Here is a 19,553-nt window from a genome sequence, read left to right as displayed (position 1 = left end):
TTTATTGTTTTAGGAGCATTATAAAAGATAGTCATTTTTCATTGCAGAAGTGAATCACACTTTCGTAACTAAAAGAATCAAATAATACGGAAGTATAGACATCAAACTTGAAAGTTTCTCTCCAACCTGTTCCCCAGAGATGGGAACAGTTTAAAACTCACCATTCTATGCATTGACATGCCTGCATACTAAATGTAACATACTTTATTTAACCTGAAATGGGACCACACCATATATACTGTTCTGCTACTTATGATTTAAGACTTAACATTATATCGTAGAGCTATTGCTGTGTCAATTTTAAAGGTTTCTTAGTGTATCATACATGAATGAACTATAATTTATTTAATAGCATGACTACTAGTGATTATTTAGGTTGTTTTCACTGTTTTGCTATTAAAAAAACAGTACTTCAAGGAACATCTTTGTACATGCAACTTTGCATCTGTGTACTAATGGAATAGATTTCTCAAAGTGGAGTTTCTGAATGAGACACATGTATTTAGATATTGTAATTGCATTATAAATCTAATAAAGATTTATTCACACAAACATGCATTTGCAATCATAGATTCAAACTATAATATTTTAGAAATAAAATGACTTAGGATCTCCACGTTTGACATCTAGGAGATTCATTAACATCCTTTAAGTACTAAATGTTTATCCCCACGTGTTTATAGTGAAAATTTATGGCTCTGATCAGTTGTCTCTGGCTCAGTTAGTAACATTAGCCCATGTCTGCTGTGAGCCAGGCACCGTGCCAAGTGCTTTCCACAAATTGTAACATGTAAGACCCCCGAGTTGTTATAATGTTACTGTCATTGATGTCGCTGGTTCACAGGTGGGAAAACTGACGTTCTGGGAAGCTAAGGAGCTTGTGCAGAGTAACAGTTGTGTAATGTGCCGGAGCTGAGACTCACGCTTAGTTGGCTGGGCTTCAGAACCGGTGCTCTTGTCATTAGACCTTCGGCGACATGGATACTGATTTTCTCAAAGACAGTACAAAGATGATCCTCTTCCTAACTGCTCCACCGTCGTTTCTCAGCTACAAGTATGGGCTCTGATGTCACAGAGACTTGGTGGTCTTTTTCTGTCCATCTCCTTTAAACCGTCTGACATCAAACAAGATATTTACTCAGCTAGAGATTCCCTTTCTTCCCATACAAAACAGAGATGATGGTATGTAGCTGCCCAGCACTGTCGGGGTTAAATCACACCGTGTAGGTGACGAGTCCACCCCATGCACACGCCCTCTGGCTCCTTCCATACCAGCCCCTCACAGTTTTAGGAAGGAAAACCACCCCCTCTCTGGTGAAGAATAGTAGTTCTATTGCTTGAAAATAAAATGCCTGGCACGTGCTAGGTCCCGAGTGATAGGATGTGAATTGACTACGCACGTATTGAAAATGTTCTGAAGCAGATAAACATAGCTATAAAGATATGATGATTCAGGAAAAATATCTTGAAATAGTCAACAAAAATTAAATCATCTTCATAAGAAAGTGTTCAGCTTTTCCAATAAACCTAAAATAACAACAGCATAAAACAATTGGTTTTCTTCCTCCCATTTGCCCTCTTTAGCTTTCGTATCTCTAGATATAACCCTGGAACCTTTTAGTGCTTCGGTTTCTGGTTGAATTATGCTAATTTTCTCAGAGGACTTTAATCCATGTGTAAAGATGTATTTTTAAATAGCTGTGCTTTACATATTTATCAGCCTATTAGGTTCATTAACATTTTAAAGTTGTTTTAAAGGATACATTTTTGGTGCTTGATTTATGTCTATTTTACAAAAATCAATCTCTCAACTCCTAAATCCTTGAAATTCTTGATTTGCTAATATTTTCTTTCCTCTGCTTGATGTTAAAACTATTAACAATTAGGCAGTCAAAGTTCAATTTCTAATGAATTTGTTATCCACTTAATTCATTATATTTTAATTAATGTAAGCAAATTAAAACTACATTTCCTTTTTGTATACACAGTGAACACGAGTGAGTATTATAACCCAATTTCTGTTTTATTGCCAGCTAGAGCTATTATCAGGGAGTTTATTGTGGACTTAGCTCCAACAATTAATTCTGTAACAGTAACTGTCCTAGGAGTCAGATGATTAGGGAAAAAACAAACAGAATTGAACTCAATTATTCAAACTTCCAGTTATCCAAAATTAGCATATGCTCCACACTATCTTGCCCATTAAAAATGTCTTTTCTCTTCAAGGATTTAGTCATGCTAAGCAGAGCTTTGCTTCCTTCTCACCAATAAACTCACGTTCTGATGTTGTCATTAAAATTCTTGTATATTGATTTAGTACACGGACTTTTTGATTCTCAAACTAAAACCTTAACTGTATGGATGTCTGCCTTTGAGATTTTTACCGTTGGAGTCTGTGAATCTTACCGTCCTTACGATAACCGCTCAATGAAGGCTGTGGGAGAGGAGGAGAGTGAAGGGAGAGGTGTGTTTCTGCTAAGGCAGCAGGTGTGATAAAGTCCCAGCATCACAGGCATCCTGCTCTCGTCTCCAGCAAAGAAAACTGGCTTCCTTGCGTTACTGAGCACGCAGCAACAACACAGAGGGCACAGGGTAGACTAAACGAATGCTCGTGAAATCAGCTGTCCTCATGGGCCGTGCAGGTCACAGAGCAAACATCTATGTAATTTTCTACTGTGCATGAGCCCTTTACATACGTTAAATCATTTAATCTTCAGAACAGCTCTAAGGTGTTATATAATTTTATTACTTAATGGATGAAAAAGCAGAGGCACAGTGAGACTAAGAAATGTTCACAAAGCTACATGGCTTGTAAGCAGAGGAGCTGGGATTTGAGCCTAAACAGTTGGCCCTGTTGTCTCTCTGATGTTGTAACTAGTTCGTCCTCAAATTCCCTTCTTTCTAGAATTTCTGTTAGTAGTCATTATAAAACTATAAAATGTATGATGTTTAAATGAATGTGAAATTGTCCTAATGGAACATGTGTACAAATGAATCATTGGACTCATTTAACCTGAAACAACCTCCTGAGACCAGAGGCTGGTGTTTGGGCATCTGCCCCGGCTGGCAGTACGGTTAGAACACAAGCTGATGAACTGGGATTGTCCTTTTAAGCTTTTTGGATTCAGATACAATTGTCTCTTTTTTAAAAGAAGGCATAGCTGCTTAATATTTCTTGAATAGACAAATGCACAGATGAATGAATGAAGGAGGCCTGGGTAAGGAACCTGTTTATGTTATAATACAGTAATACTTACATATCAGTACCTAATACTACTACTAATGGTAGCATTTTTGGAATTGCATTTAAGAGAATGGAGTATCCTTTTCTTAAGAAAATAAATCTCCAGCTTACTAAAACATTTCTTTCTAGACCTTGAATCAATTCATTGTTCTGTGAAGTTTATCTGAGATCTATGAATTGAAATGCTGATTTGCATTTTGAAATGTGACTATATGGAAGGCTAGATTGATTAGATACCAAAAGTTCAGTCTAGTTCCCCAGCTTATCCACGAGGACCACTCAGGAACAAATCAGATCTCTGAGCAGCAATGTTGGAACTCAGACATCTAGTTCGCTTTTTGTTTGTTCGTTTGTTTGAAACTGCAGCTTGTTTCAAAATTTGGGGATTCCGAATGGCTTGACTTTCATTAGTGCTTCTCACAGAGTTGAAACAGAAGAGCTTTATGTAACTGAATTTCCCACCAGGTTCATCTGGTTACCCCATGCAGATGAGGCTTAATTTAAATTGCACATTGCCTGTTAATTAATTAGTTAGTTAATTTAAGCATACAGGATTTCAATTTCTTGATTTAAACCTTGTTATTTCCTTTAGGATGGAGTCCACATTCAATTCCTTAAGCTTCTGAAACTGGCTTCTTTCTCCCTGGTCTTTGGTCTAAAATCATTAATCGCTGTAGCCGTGATAAAATTTAAAAAATTCTTTTCTCAATAAGCGTGATTCTGGAAATCTTTATGCATTTTAATTAACCTATGCACAATCCTGTGTGGTATTGACATATGTATTTCCTTGACAGCAGAAGTTTTATTTTTATATTGAACCTATTATTTCTTCATTTCTGTCATTTTAAAACTAAAAAGAAATTTCTATATAACAATTTAGAAAGAACCTGTTATATACCTTCAAATTCCTTCCAAAAACCTTTCATGATGGGTAAAAGTCATTCCTAAAATCTATTCCCCACAAAAATGCTGAGAACAGGTAGATTGTATTTCATATTAAATCAATTGAGTTATAAAGAAAACCGATCAAATGGACTTTATAATGGAAATTACAACTGAATTCACTATTACCCAGCAGCAGAAGGATCTAGTTCTTCATTTTTGTACCACATTTCCTCAGAGAACATAATTACTCTTAGTTTTTAAAAAGATACCTTTATTAGTTTGAAAGGTTTTCATGTTCATTAGGTAGATTACAAAAGTTTTAGAAAAACATGAAATAGAAAACGTCTTATTGACCTAATTGAACATCTTCAAATGCCACCAAGGATTCGCTGATGTTTTTGAACACCTGTGTAATAATGTTGCCCTTTAAATGTAACTGGTTAAATTTCCAAAGCTGTGTTCTGGGACTTTGCCATTTGATGTCCATTAATACCAATTGGAATATGTGGCCAAATCCCTGTGTACCACTCTGAAATTTTACCCCTTAGTGTTAGTGATAGTTTTCTAACAGTGCAGTGAGACATAAATTATTTATCTGCTCTAGCTCAAATTTCCTTTACTCTCCAGGGTCAACTAAATAAGAAAAAAAAAAAAAAAAGAACCCCAATGTTTCTTTATTACTTCAAAGTAACGTGTGTAAAGGCGCCATCACCATAGTATATATTGAACGTGTCAATTATATTATGCTGAGGTAACTGTGTGTCTTTCTAAAAGGTTTATTTAAGTGACAGATTTCCTTAAAATGCTAAAAATGCTTTCTTTTAACTTCTACTCTTGGATTTCTTTTTAGTATAGCTAAAGATATGTGTATGTAAATATGTGCGTGTGTGTGTTTTCTGGCTTTATGTTCTCCTATCCACTATGTTCGCCTTTTTTATGGTCAAACCTACAGACTAAGAAGAAGTCACTGATAAATATTTTGAAGTAGGAATAGAATCTGGATGTTCAGTTTCTAATTTGCCCTGATTTACTGCCTTGTGTTTAAATGTCGGTTATGGATTATGGAATTCTGAAGTGTCAGCATTAAACATTCTTGACTAATAAACACTAATATCAAGAAGAAGCTGTTTAAGTGTAGAAGCACCACGTGGACATTTCCAAAAAACGTTTTGGTGTTGAGTCCAAAATCGTTAGTTACACGTAAATTCAGTTTCATCTGAAATGAACAGAAAAGAAAACCACCGATTTTAATGGAAGTTACTTGTGCTTCCTTAAAGTGAGCACAACAAAGAAGACTTATTGTGACACTGGAAGGATGCTTGTCGGGGAGGTGAAGTTAAAATGCTCACTACACGATGCTTATTTTACTGTTCGCTTGTTTTGCTGTTTGTGGAGCTCTGGTTTGAAGCAGTGCCACATTCTTGCAGAAACACAACTATTTTTACTCTGGAAAATGCCTTTTAGTGGGGAGGGTATAGGTCAGTGACAGAGCATGTGCTTAGCATGCACAAGGTCCTGGGTTCAATCCTCAGTATCTCCATTAAATAAATAAATAAACCTAATTACCAGGCCCCCCAAATAAAGTGGTCAGAAAATGCCTTAAAAGACCATTGACCTGTGCATGTACATCAGAAATATCAAATTATATTGCTATGTTATGAGTACATTAATTTACTCCAGGTTGTGTTAACCCTTGAGAGTCTGAAGCAGCCTTAGTACAGTATAATCATGTAAAAAATGACCTCAGAGTATTTTGTCCACCCATGCAGCTTTTGTTACAATTAATAATGTATCAGTAATGTTTGGTTAAGTAAAGTATAAAAAATTAAACACACACTAATGACTGAATTCGAGTAAATTCTCTTTAACTTGGTTGAAATTTCCTAGTGTATGAAAAACTAGATTAGGCTCACTATGTTTCATCAGATTTGGGGAAATCCATGGAAAATGCAGTATGGAATCTGCAAGTTCATGGGCACCTTGCTTGTTTTCACAGTGTCTCTGTTCGCACCAGCTGCTTTACACTTCGCAGAAACACAACAGAGCTGTATGTCTACTTATGCACTACATGCGATTGTTTTTCTTTTTCAAAATGTGCTGGTCCTTGTTCTTTTCAAAACAGATGCTTGAGTGTTCCATACAATGTTTTACACATGCCTGTATATCAAATTGCAATACGTATGTGTTTTATGCAAGAGCTCTAGAATTGCTACACCCACTTCCCTGACATGCCTGCGTGCAATTATAGCATCAGCCCTAAAATAAATACACATCCATTTACACATTAGCATGCTTTGAAACGGAACGATGTTTATATATTGCATATGTATACGTCTTAAATAGACATAAAGACATTTGAATTTTGTCTAGTGCAATGCTGCCATTCTATACCACGGCCACACTACACATGCCACCACACTGCCATCAGTGTAATAGTGATTGTAGGTGATGTGCCCAGGTGGTCAATGCGCTAACCGTCGATCATCCCATTTCCTGCAGGCACAGCCATCAGACCTATTGCTTTGAGAGCTGTGACCACCATTGCTCGTGCTTTGCCTGGATTTCCCATCTTGGCCGCTGGTGGAATTGACTCCGCTGAAAGCGGTCTTCAGTTTCTCCACGGTGGCGCGTCTGTCCTCCAGGTAATACTTGTGTCTGTCTGTCCATTCAACACGCTCCTTCTGACAAATAAAGTGTAACCTATGTGACCATGAATATATTCATGCAGGGTCCCCTGAGAAGGAGCCAGTGTGGGATCAAAACCCGCAGCACTCGTTAAGTTTCTGTTATGAGTTGAGCAGAGACCTGAGGTTCACTTCCTGTCCTACTGAGGGCTGACAAACCCTCTATTTTTTTTAAATGTATTTGGTCACCTATCTGTTTCTACAATAAACGAGATCAGGTACCAAATACATCCTGTACTACCGGATAAAAACCAAATACATGAGGAAATCTGGGTAAAAGTAAAACCTTGTTTGAAAAATAAAAAAGTCAAGGGTAAGGCCAATACACAAAGTTGATGTCATGTGGCTCAGAAGGATTAGCAAACTTGACTCTGAACTTCCTGCTAGCCCAAGTAAATACATCACTGGATTCATCCTTTCAAAATAGAGAAGTAAATTCATTGTTTGCCGTCTTGTGGTACAGAGCTGAGGAAGTTCATCCATTGACTTCCTCAAGTGATACTTCGAAGTGTAGCACATTCCACTCTTATCAGCACCTCTAAAACAGCTTAGAGTTCTTTAGTTTTTTGTATTATTTACACACTTGCTTTTTATATTATAACGTTGCTCAGCATAGACCCAGTGCAGTGTCTCAGCGCATTATAGCATAATCATTTCTCTGGGGGACAAGATATTCAGGTTTGGGTGGTCTGACTTGGCCCAGGAATAAAATTTTTCATACGATGACTAGGCTGTGACCTCAGAGATAATCTTCTTTTAATATGCCTCCTTACTATCTAGCACTAACAGTAACTGAGAAGCAGAAATGCTTAGCACCACATATATTTTCTGGCAAGAAACTTAAGTGCAGTATCTTATGTTGCCAATTTGACAATCAGAGTTAACATCCTGTTATGAAACATAATGTAAAGTGGAAATAACATGTATCAAAATGCTAACGGAGGCAGACTTCTGCTCCCAAGAAGACGGAGTAGGCGCACTTTCCCTTTGCTCCCCAGTAAGTACAATTAAACACCTTTATACATAAAACTACCATAAAGAGACTCTGAACGGTGGAGGGAAGGCAGTCTGGCGAGGAATCTCACAGGACCCAGGGCACAGCTAAGGGGTGAGTTTCCTGGGTTTTCTTTTGCCTCATATATCCCAGACTTGGAGCCAAAGAATCCGTCAACCCAGACACAACAACAGGTGCAGACAAGAATGCCTACTTTTTCCATCCAGAGAACCAGCAAAGGCACAGCCTGGCAAGATAAAAAACTTTTATAGCATAACTGCTCTACTCTAGCCAAATGCCACAGCTAGAAACTGCAGCCTCACACCCATCCACCCAAACAAAGGACAAGCAGGGGTCTTCTATTTCCAGCTCAGGAGGCTGTAACAAAGGCGCCTGGCATTGCTTCTGGGCAATAATGCGCTCCCTTAGGTGGGAAGCCAGGATTTCCACCCCCACTGAGAGTAATGAGCGATTGTCCCCTCTCCTCCCCCACGGGGTAGTGTCGGAGGAAATCTGACAGCGAGTCAGGACGTCTGTCACCACCCAGTGGTAACAAGGTCACTCTCTCCCTCCCCCCACGCCCCTCTGGTGTCACTGGAGGCCTAGTGGGAACGATAACAGGGCACTCCTGCCCCTGCCGGCCAGGGAGCTGTCAGTGGAAGCCTGCTGGGGAGCAGAACCCAAGTCCTCTCCCAGCCGTAGCAAGAAATTGTGCTCCCCAGATGGCAGAGGAGGCCAAGTAAGGAACCTGGGTGGTAATGAGGCAGCGTCCTCCCTCTCCCCTGCCAGGATGGTGTCCAAAAACAGCCAACTGAAACAAAAGCTTTAAACAGAGTGAGGAGTCTCTTAACATAGTATCCAAAATGTCAATGTATCAACTGGAAATCTCTCACCATACCAAGACCCAGGAAGAGCTCAAGCTGAATGGCAGAAGACAGTTAACAGATGCCAAAACCAAGATAACAGAGATTTAGAATGACCTGACAAAGATTTTTAAAGCAACAAACATGCTTGAAACAAGTGGAAAATATGGAAAATCTCAACAAAGAAATACAAGATACAAAGAACCAAACGGAAACTTCAGTATTGAAAAATACAATAAGAAGCACAAAACTTAGTTTATGGACTCAGCAGAAGAATGGGGAGGACAGAAGAAAGAGTCAGTGAACTGGAAGATAGAGCAGGAGAAATTAAACAATCTGAAAAACAGAAAAAAATACTGAAAAAAAAAAAAAAAAACCAGTCTCAGGAAACTGAAATTATAACAAGAGAGCTAACATCCTTGTTAGCAGAGTGCCAGAGGGAAGGTCAAGGAAGGAGGTGAAAAAGAAATAACGTCTTAGAACTTCCCAATTTTTGTGAGAGACAAAAACTTACAGATTCAAGAAGCTGAATGCACCTGAAACAGGAGAGGTCAAAAGAAATTCATATCAAAACACATCATCATCAGACCTCTGAAAAGATGAAAAAGGACCTTGAAAGTAAGAAAGAAATGACATCTTACCTATAGGGAACTAACAGTTCTAAGGACAAGAGATTTCTCATCAGAGACCCTGAAGTCCAGGAAGTGGAATGAAATTTTTCAGTTGTTGAAAGAAAAAAACTATCAACCTAGAATCCTGTTTCCTTCAAGAATGAGCAGAAAAGAAGACATTTTTAACTCAAGGAAAACTAAGAATTTATTTCCAGGAAGCATAGCTAAAAAGAATGACTAAAGGAAATTCCTCAAGAAGGAAGGAAATGATAAAAGAAGGTACTTTGGGACATCACGAAGGAAAGAAGACTATAGAGCGGTGTCTTCAAGAAGAACCTGGAAGATAATAGATGTCTAGGCTTGAATGTCACCTGAATTTATCTTTGTGAGCATGAAGAAGAACATGGACTTGAGGATAAAAATGGGCTATGAGTGGGTTCCAGAAAAGACTCCTGCTCACGTCCAGACATGTGATCTTGGGCAAGTTACACATGGAGGTGTAAGTATTATTGTCTGCCATGGGCTGATTCCAGCAACTGCTCCATACAGTATCTCCATGCCTACCTGAGAGTGAAATAGCTTTGTACTTACTTGATTGACATCATCTGAGGCTTGGAGCATGGAAGTGGTGCAGCCAAAGTCACATGACTAGTGCCAGAGCCAGAACTCAGACCTCGAGTTTCACAACCGCAAAGTCAGCGCTCTTCCAACTGGTTACACTCCATCCTACTCTCTGAACTTTTATGATAGGAGTATCAGTAATAGGCAGATCTTGCCCACCTACTCAAAGCTTACATGTTTAGCCTGCAAGTATGTTCTCAGCATAAGGATTCAAAGAAGAGTAAAAATGTGAAAACACAGAAAAAATAAGTCAACATGATACATTCTGAGCTGAGATGTGTACTCAGTGTCTGGACCGCAGTATGTAAATGCATAGAGTACTGGGTGTCCTCATAAAAACACGTGGTGAAACAATCACTCAGATTACAGTGTCTGCTTGGGCTCATCTTCAATTGAGCAGCAGAGAGTCACTCAAACTATATGAAGAAAATGAAGCCTCTTAATTGTGTATATGAGTGGAAACTGGAACTGTGAGAACCAGGCAGGTAGTTCTGGGCTGAGACATCCTTCATCTCTCTTTCCGGAGCCTGTGATTTCTCCCTCGAAGGAATCTAGAGTTCTGTCCACTCTCCTGTCTCCAAGGCTTACTCCTTGTTTCTGCCTCCTCTGAACTTGCGCCTCGCACGTGGTCCCCATGCGCCTGCTCCGTTTGGTGGTCTTCCAGCTCCAGGTCCTACATGAAATTCCTCATCAGCTCAACATCTGTTGGCTCAGGTTTTCAAAAGAGGAAATCTGTCCGGCTCAATTTATCTTTTCATGCCAGGCCTCCTCATAAAACACTGGTCACCTGATGTATTACCTGGTGTATCGCAGAAACACAGTAAATACTTAAATAAATAAATATGCTTGAATTGTGATTTTTTTTTAAAAAAAACAGATTATGAGGAGAGGATGAAAGGCTCATCCTGCTATTAAAAAGTGGTTGCCAAAGCACTGCCCTTCAGCTCTGGCTTGGAACGGCCCAGAGAATTCCCAGCTATGTAAACTACAGACTCCCAGTTGGTTTCGTTAAAAACGTTAAGTTCCACACATAGGCTTTTGCTGGTCGAAAATTGCAGATTATGTATCAATTCTATCATTAGCTAGAGTCACATTTTTATTCAGCCAGAAAATATTTTTAAACCCATTTTAGCTGAAGTATAAACTAAAATCAGTAGTAAGATATATTTAGGGCAGTTGTGAGTGGGAAACCCTTGAATTTACAATTCTGGCGTGGCAGTTGGATGGAGTAGAAAACGTATAATGCTTCTGTCTCTCTTCCATTGTGACTGAGTTTTTCCCTGTCCCAATCCCCAGTCCTGGGCTGATCTAAACTCTCATTTTCTGTGCTTCTGGGCTGCTGGATGTTATTAGAGAAATTCAAGTAACTCTGCCAATTGAATTTACTCCAAATTCGTTTAATGTTGGCTGGGCCTTGGGTGCTGGTGAGCATCAGTTTTTATTCATCTTTTTAAAACAATTTCCCAACAGATTCCCTCTAGGAGTTGGTTCAGATCTTTTTCATATGCCTCAAGGCCTGAATTCCCCCATCATCACCCTCCCATTTCTCTGTTGCCATTTGTTCCCTGGCTCTTACTGCCTAACTCATTCCTGCTCTCTGGTTCCATACCGTTTCCTTTGAAGGACTCACCCACTTGTATATCTTAAGGTGGAATACTATCAAATCTTTATTTCTAACTATTTCTTCTCAGATATAAAGGATGTACTGACCATATGCACCTTTTGCAAGACATGATCAGGCAAATGAAGTGTATTTAAATGTAAGCGTGATGGTGCTGACATACTGGAGTATAGAAAGAAAACTAATAGGTACAGAAATAGTGATATAAATAAATATTTTTGTTCTGATTTTCTTGATACACATATATAAGCTATATAGATAGGTGAGTTCACTACTAGAATAAGGATTTATACTCAAAGTAGCAATTTCAAATGCAGTTTTAAATGAATTGCTTAAATTTTTGCTGATTGAGAGTTTAACTGAGGTATAAAAATCACAAAATATTTTAGACAACCTTGCAGTTTGTAAAGGGAACTGCCTTTTGGGGTTTCGGGTTGCATTTTAAAGGGCCATTTTTTGCTTTTTGAAGTCATCTTACCATCTTCAGGAATGTATCATCTCTCATTAGCCCTGTACCACCTTACTCTACAACTTGCTTTGACAAGGATGTTAACGTTTCAGTGGTAAAACATGCAATGAACCTACCTTAGAAATGCTTCAGTGATTGTTGAATGTAGAAGCTAAGGATTTAACTAGAGAGAAATTTGAATATTCCAGATCATTTCCCTGGTACAACTTTGGAATGAAAATGACTATTACAATCAAACCAGATGCAATACTTTGGCCAAGAAATTAGGTTCAAAACTGGTTATGTGTTTGTATTTAAGAGTCGCTAACTCATAACTTTGTCAGTCAACTCAACTGACTTCTCATTTATTTAAGGGAACCCCAGTGACTGTGAAATCTTATTTTTCATCTTTTTTGATAGGCTCTCATGAGTTAGAGTATGCAAGCTAGATCTCTAAAAAGTTCAAATGAAAATTATTAGTCAGTTTCAGGTACTGAATACTGAAATTTAAAACACCTCCTTGTGAAATTACATTCTCAAACTCTTCATAAACTCTTGAGGTCTTAAATCTTTTGGGGGGCTACTCTGAAGAAAAGTAGTTTGCTTCTGGCTGCCAATTAGTTATTCATGCAGGGGATAGAAAATAAACAACGTGACTAATTCCCCTTTAAAACAATTGGAAATACTGGTTTAGTAAATTAACACTGGCTTTTTTTTTTAACTTTTAGTTTGTTAGTCCCAGACTTAGCCTTCAGAGTGAATTCTCTATTCCCTTCATCTGTTTTAAGTACTAGTCTACAATTTCTGTTAGTAAAAAACTATTTAGGGATTTGTATTGCAAACGACACTCACACTGAATCACCTCCTTTTAGTGACAGGCCTTGTCACAAATGTTCACTCTCCTCTGTTGTGAATAGATGGAGGGTACAGTGCTACACCGCTCTTTTCCACTGAGTTACTACGGATTTCTGTCATTTAACTTAATGATATTGCCATTACAATCCAACCTTCTAAGGACTTTGATTCAGGACATCAGAAGTGACAGGAAGCCTTCAGTTCATCCACATACAGTTATGACCGGTGCCTTCACTGAGATTGTATGGGTGTTTTTTTTTTTTTTTCTTCCATTTCTTTTGTATGGGTTTGTCACAAAAGTTAATAGAAAATCCTGAAATATAGCAGAAGGAGGGAGCATGGTGGGCATTTGCCATGAGTCATGGTCACATGACAGACACTCACTAGACTTACATGAGCAAATCAATTTTTAACAATAATCAAAGCGGCTCTGATGGAGCTAGTTCAAGCTAAGTGGAATTTTTTAATGTGACCAACAGATGTATTATTTTACTAAAACTGGAGAAAAAGAGGTAATTGAAGCAGCACGATGACACTGTTTCCACCTGAGTGCAGATGCCTTACGACATTCTGTCTTGGTCATAATGTACAGGAAGACTTCAGTGCTTCAACTATATTGTTGGAGGTCTTTAAGTGATAAAAAAAAAATTTGTATTCTGTATTCTAAATTCTTATTGGATAGCTGGAAAATATATTTATTCAATGATTGCTTATGTTTTCTTTTATCATTATTCACTTTAAAGTCAGGCTATGATGTATGATAGAAGAGTAGTTGATAGATACCATTCAAAGTCACTTTAAATGGTGTCAGAACTGTTTCACATAGCTAGTTAAAATAGACATATTTTTCTTTCCACCACGCAGTTTCTTGTTTCCTAGCTTTAATGAGTGTTTCATTTACAATTTTAAGAACAATATGCAAGTAGGTATTTTAAAAAAAAATGGAACCCTATATTCTTAGAATAATATATAGGAAAAAACATGCTCTTAGTATCCATTCAAGGAAATCCAAATTACTGAGTCAATTATTACATTATTTTAAATCACTTTAATGGATGGTTACTTTAATGGAAGACGTTTCAATTTTTGAAAAGCATCTGGATTCCAGTGCAACAATGTTGTTTATAAGCAATAGAGAAAATTAAATGGAAACCTGCTAGGCTTTCGAATGATCACACACTCTCCACTTGATAGAAAGATTAACATCTAGATTCAAAGGAAATTAATTGAAATTAGATCTAATCTTTTTGAATGACAGTTTTACTACAAGAAAAAGTAACGTATCACACGATGACTATTTATGTGAGAAAATAACCATGAGGTAGCTAAAATGCTTGCAGATATAGCCATATGAAATTTCTGGTCTTGTATAAACTTTCTGGCTGAACTTGTTCCTGACTCTGGCCAGACCCTTTGTCTTGTCTGTTCCTTTTTACATCATATGCAGTGATACGGTTAACTACTAATTTCACTTCTTCATCAAAGAATCTTCATGTGCCTCACCAAAGTTTTAAACTACTATTTACTCTCTTAATTCTTCATTTAAAAAAAAAAGCCCAGTTGTAGATATTCTAATTTCACATATTATTTTCCAAACATTGGATTTTCTCTTTTGGTTTTCTCTGAATCCTTCCAATTTATCAATATCATTTGAAATGAATTGTGATTGGATATAACCGATTTTTTAATAACCATTCCGTAACTTATCCTCCCAAGTGACTATTTCTAATAGTCACTTGGCAGGGAATGTATTTTGAACACCGTAAGTAACTACCCTCCCTACTTGGAGAGTGGATTTACTATAAACGAAGCTGAAGAGAGCTGAGTTGAGCGAACAGCGTTGGTTGTTGAACTGAGCTATGTATACAGTCAGGAGTCTCCCTTTCTGTTAGTTCGAAAAGAGGTGAACAAGATTCATTCTGAGCAGTGCTAACATCCACCAGGGTAATTATTTTGAAAAAGCCAAACTCATTTAGATGTATGCAATTGTGTATATTTTTTGAAAGTCCACCTCAATGTTTTATGGGCTCATTTTGGTAGTAGGTTAAGATTCGGAAGTCAGACTGTACAGAGAATGAGAAAGCAGGAGGCCACAGCAAATATACTGTAAAGAGTATTAATGATTTGATGAAAATCACCTTCTGTTTTTCAGAAAGTCTTTTCTAGTTATTAATGCACTTGACTCTTGCAAAGGTGTGGGTATATCACTATTTTTAACCCCATTTTACAGATTTGTAATTCCCTTGAGTTTATCGAGTTGGCTGTCCAGTGTGATTAGAAAGCATGTTTCCTGATTTCTACCCCATGATTTGTCTGTGCACCTCCCACCATCCATGTTACTGTGCTCAAGAAGTGTGCTGGCAAAATGAAAGAGAATTTCATCATAACAAACATGTGAATTCTTGCTCTGTTCTCTACTTATTAACTGACGATTTATTTTCAATTCTTGAGCTACACCTGTTTATCACAATCTTGTAATTCTACAGGCAAACTGCTTGCTCCTTATTAAAGAATTTTACCTGAATTCTTCGGTTTCCAAAATTACTTTAAATTCGAATCAGTGTTTCCATGTGCTGAGTAAAGGGAATCCTGAGATTTCTAGAAAACTGGCCATCCTAGGCCTCCGGAGTTCTTTTGAGGGAAATATAGAAAACCAATTGGTCAGATTCTTAAGTAGCATGAAGTAGGGAGACACAGTAGGTTCTGATGTAGGCTCAGGAAGAGCACCAGATACCTACACGACTGATACAATGTAAAAAAAATAAAGCTAGTTATTGATAAATGCAAGGTCCTGTCCTTGGCTACATAAACTTAACTACACATCTAAAATACAAGTAACCATGGCAAAGAGAAGATTTTGTGGGAAAACTTTAGATGGATTTAATTAACAATAAGATCAACAAATATAGCATGTTGATGTCGTTTCCAAAAAAAAAAAATGCTGATGCGACCTTAGTTGTACTTGAAAGATGATATTTAGTAAAAGGGAAATGATGTGCTCAGTGAACTCTCATCAGATGATATTTTCATTTATCATATGGTGGGCACCCACTATGTGCCGGGCGTGGTTCTAGCCCCAAGGACACAGGGATGTTCTCAGGCAGCTGAGAATGCTCAGGACCTTGCATGCTAGAAGCACCCTCAAAGGAGTGATAAAATAATCGAGCCCAGACTTGAAAGAGTAAACAAAGAGTCAGCCATGCAGAGGTCTGAAAGAAAAGTGTCCTCCGGCCAGAAGAAGAGCAAGATCATAAATACAAGAGCCAGGGGCACAAGGCAGAGCAGTCTTGCCCTGTTTCAGGACTGAGGGACACAGCTGAGATGGGCGTGATAAGGGATGAAGGGGCAGTAACAGGCAGAGGTGGATCCTGGGGGGTCCTGCAGGCCATGATAAAGATGGTAGATGTTACTCTGTGATTAATGGGAAACTATTGAAGAGTGACAAGGTCTTTACATTTTCACAGGCTGACACCAAACCCCTTCTGTCGCCACAAATCCAGGAGCAAATAAATGCTCAGTGGGCCCTTTCTGCTCTGCACTTCTGCAGCACATTGTTCTCTTTTCAATGAATGGTTTTTATCCTCCATGATGTCAATTCTCCTCTCTTCCAGGGCTACTGGCGGCCACCTTCATCCTTGGTTAGCTGCCTTGCAAATATGTTTTGACTGTTCCCAAGGATGATGCTTTCAACACAAATTCATCACGTCTAGAAGGAGTGTATCTCCAAGTACATGTCTGTTAGTGGTAGAACAGTATCATCAACTTCCTATACAATAAAAACATTATTAAATATTAATCAAAAAAATTGGACTAATGCAAACCCCTTTCCAGAGCTGCTCAGTTCTGTCATGTGCTTAATATATTTGACTTTTTCCCCAAGGGTTCAGACCAGAGTAGATTGTTCGTGCCATTCTACATATTTCTCCTACAAGAAAAAGTAAAAATGCAGACTACGAAAAGACATTTCACAATTGGTTTCTCATAAGTGCCTACTTCCCTAAGAGTTTCCAATCAGGACATTCAGTTTCATATCCCACTAGTCTGCTTTGTATGTGCTGTCCTAGTTCTTCATCACTTTTCTTAATTGCATTTTTGAGATGACACTGAATTATTAGCTCATTATAATAATGCTGTTCCTGGGTTACGGCCACTCTTCTCTTTAAAGGACCTTTCTCTGCCATATTGCTGACTCTCCTTATTTTAATGGGTACACAAGAGATTTAGATTTTTTTTCTTTTATTTTAAGACTGGTTTCTTTGGTTTTTTTTAATGTATCTTGATGTCTTGGAGCAGCAATTTTTCGTAATTATAACAAACCAAACTTTAGAAACTTTTATCCTCCTGGCTCCTACCCGTGTGTGCATACAAGTCTGTTAGTAGCCAGCCTCCTGTGTGGTCCTCACCCCGGCAGTGCATTCACAGCACACCGACCCTCTGAAGTTACCGTCTTCTGAAAGGATCCAGTCATCATTTCAGTCGTGATGCCTTCAGTTGTGGTTTTACTCCACCTTTTCTTCTTTTTTCTCCCTGTTGAGAAACTCCTGACTTTCTTCCTAGCTCATTTCTTGTGGAGCACACTTGAAAAAGTCTTATTTCTAACCATCTTCAAAGATTAGAAGTGTGAAGATTTATTTATTCACTTTTGATCTTAATATAGGAAGTGTCTAAGGTAGAGTGGAAAGAGGAGGAGAGAGTTAGGCAGTAGCGTTGAAGGGAGTATCGCAGTTCAGACTCCCAGTCCCGACAGCGTCTCCCTCCTGCTGCCGCCCCCTTCTTGCCCCCCAGCAACACCTGACCCGTCGGGGAGGCTCCAGCACCCTGGCCCAGCTCCCAGACTGGTTGGAAAATGTCAATCAACTCTGATTATATTGATCTCTAATTATAAACTCCTAGAAGGAAGAGTACCAAGATTATGTAATTCTAGTCATGTAATTGACATTTCTTGCAACAGAAGATGATGATTTACTGAGGAATACAGACTAAGCAAACAAGTTGGATGCACATTTATTTTTACAGTATTAATTATGACTCTTATGCAAATAGTGATTATGAAAGAAATGATAGTAACATATCAAAGTTCTCATAGGCCTAAAACGTTTTTGAAGACTTCGGTTAGACGTCACAGCTATGTCTCCCATTTAGAAGTTTAAAAGATCAGTGATAAGTTAAAGAGACATGAGAAGTTGTAGAGGAAATTGCTGTCAGGGTATCTCTCCAGGTGCAGTGGCTCCTAATTCACAACTCGGAAGCCAGGCTCAGGCCAGATGGCCTGTGTCTAGGCTAGGCGTGTGGTCAAGGTCAGCTCTGGAATACAAGCGTACGCTCTTTCCACCAGGTAGAAGGATTTTTGTCAATTAAGAGTTTGACACAAACATGAGGAAACCTGGATTTTGTCAGAAGTATTCTGTGCAAACGTGCATAAATATTCACTGGATTTTTGCATCTTCTCTCACATTTATACTCAAAAAAAATTACCTCTGAAATATACTGTTTACTTACATGTTAAAAGTTTGCTTGAGGAAAGAAAATCATATCATCAATGCTCCCAAGTAAAATGCTTTTAGGGGAAACTTTTGAATAGTTTATTGCAGACTATTCAGCAAATTGTAATTTCGAATAGAGGACCAAATGGATTTCTGTTTTATTTAAGTTAAAAAAAATCATTCAAAAGCTTGTCTCTCTAGATACGTGTGTCTGTGCCTCGTGTGTGTGTTTTATAGCATCAAAGTTACCGTTCAGTAGATTTCTAAAAGGCTTTTGAGACAGAGACATGAATTTTTACAGATTCTAATTACAAGTTAGAAGTCATCTCACTGTGGGAAATTTCAAATGGAGACAATTAGAGAAAAATTCCAGTGGAAAGAAAAATGCATTATGGAAAAAGCAATAAAAGCACAAAAAATAGGAAAGCAAAATCACTTCTCAGTAGCCTCTATGATTCAACTGTAGATCAATAGTGTGTAGTTAATGCATTGCCGGGAGAGCATTAATTTGCAATTACTGCAGGCGATCTGATCCTCTGTGTTCTGTCCGCGGACACAAATGGCCTTTTGTTGGAAGAGGCTTGGTGGTCATTGTTTTCAATAGGGCGACAGAAGGGCAGAAGGTGAGTGCAGGTCACTTTCAGTTGCAAGTTTCTTACACAATACAGAGTGGGAACCTTTGTGGCGCAGCCACAAAGAGTCACATGATGGAGTGTGGTGAGCCTGAGCCTGGGCACGTCTGTGTAGGGTGGATGTAATGTGCGTGGTATGATGGTGGGTAAAAACGATTCAGGATGAAACTACAAGTGCTCTGAATTAAGCATGAAGTAAGATGGCCCTTTCATAAACCTCTACGTGGGAAGACGGGAGAAACTTCGGTGCAACTAAGCGTGTGTTTTGAGATGCTTTCTTTTGAGCACGCAAGCCAAGAAGACTGGAAGGTTGAGTCAGACGCCCCAGCACACCACACATTCCTGAAAGGAAGTGGACCTCAGCTCTTTAGAGATCATATTCTGATCATAAACGTGCTGCTGGGACCCGAGTGGCCTTGTCCGGAGTCGGCTGCACAGGCAGTGATGTCGACCTTAGAATGGCCAGCAAGACACCAAGGACTGCCCCTCACTGCTGAAGGTTTCAACACAAATGAAAATGCATCAAAGTGCTTAGAGTGGAATCCTAGCTCTGCTTCCCGTTAGCCGTATGACCCAGGTTATCAGATGTGTGAAATATTTATGCCTGTCTTG

General features: G+C 38.6%; 1 protein-coding gene across 1 annotated transcript in view; it reads left to right on the top strand.

Moving 5' to 3' along the window:
* The window catches only part of DPYD (dihydropyrimidine dehydrogenase), a 720,294-nt gene that overhangs the window by 582,194 nt on the left and 118,547 nt on the right, over positions 1-19,553 (top strand). Inside the window, exon 19 of the mRNA XM_074370016.1 lies at positions 6,629-6,771. Within this exon, the coding sequence (XP_074226117.1) occupies positions 6,629-6,771 (143 nt within the window). The remainder of the gene's footprint in view (positions 1-6,628; positions 6,772-19,553) is intronic.

Source organism: Camelus bactrianus, chromosome 9 (genome assembly GCF_048773025.1).
Source record: "Camelus bactrianus isolate YW-2024 breed Bactrian camel chromosome 9, ASM4877302v1, whole genome shotgun sequence".
Classification (NCBI taxonomy): Eukaryota; Metazoa; Chordata; class Mammalia; order Artiodactyla; family Camelidae; genus Camelus; species Camelus bactrianus.
Note: the sequence above shows the minus strand (reverse complement) of the source record. Positions and strands in the feature narration are given on the sequence as shown.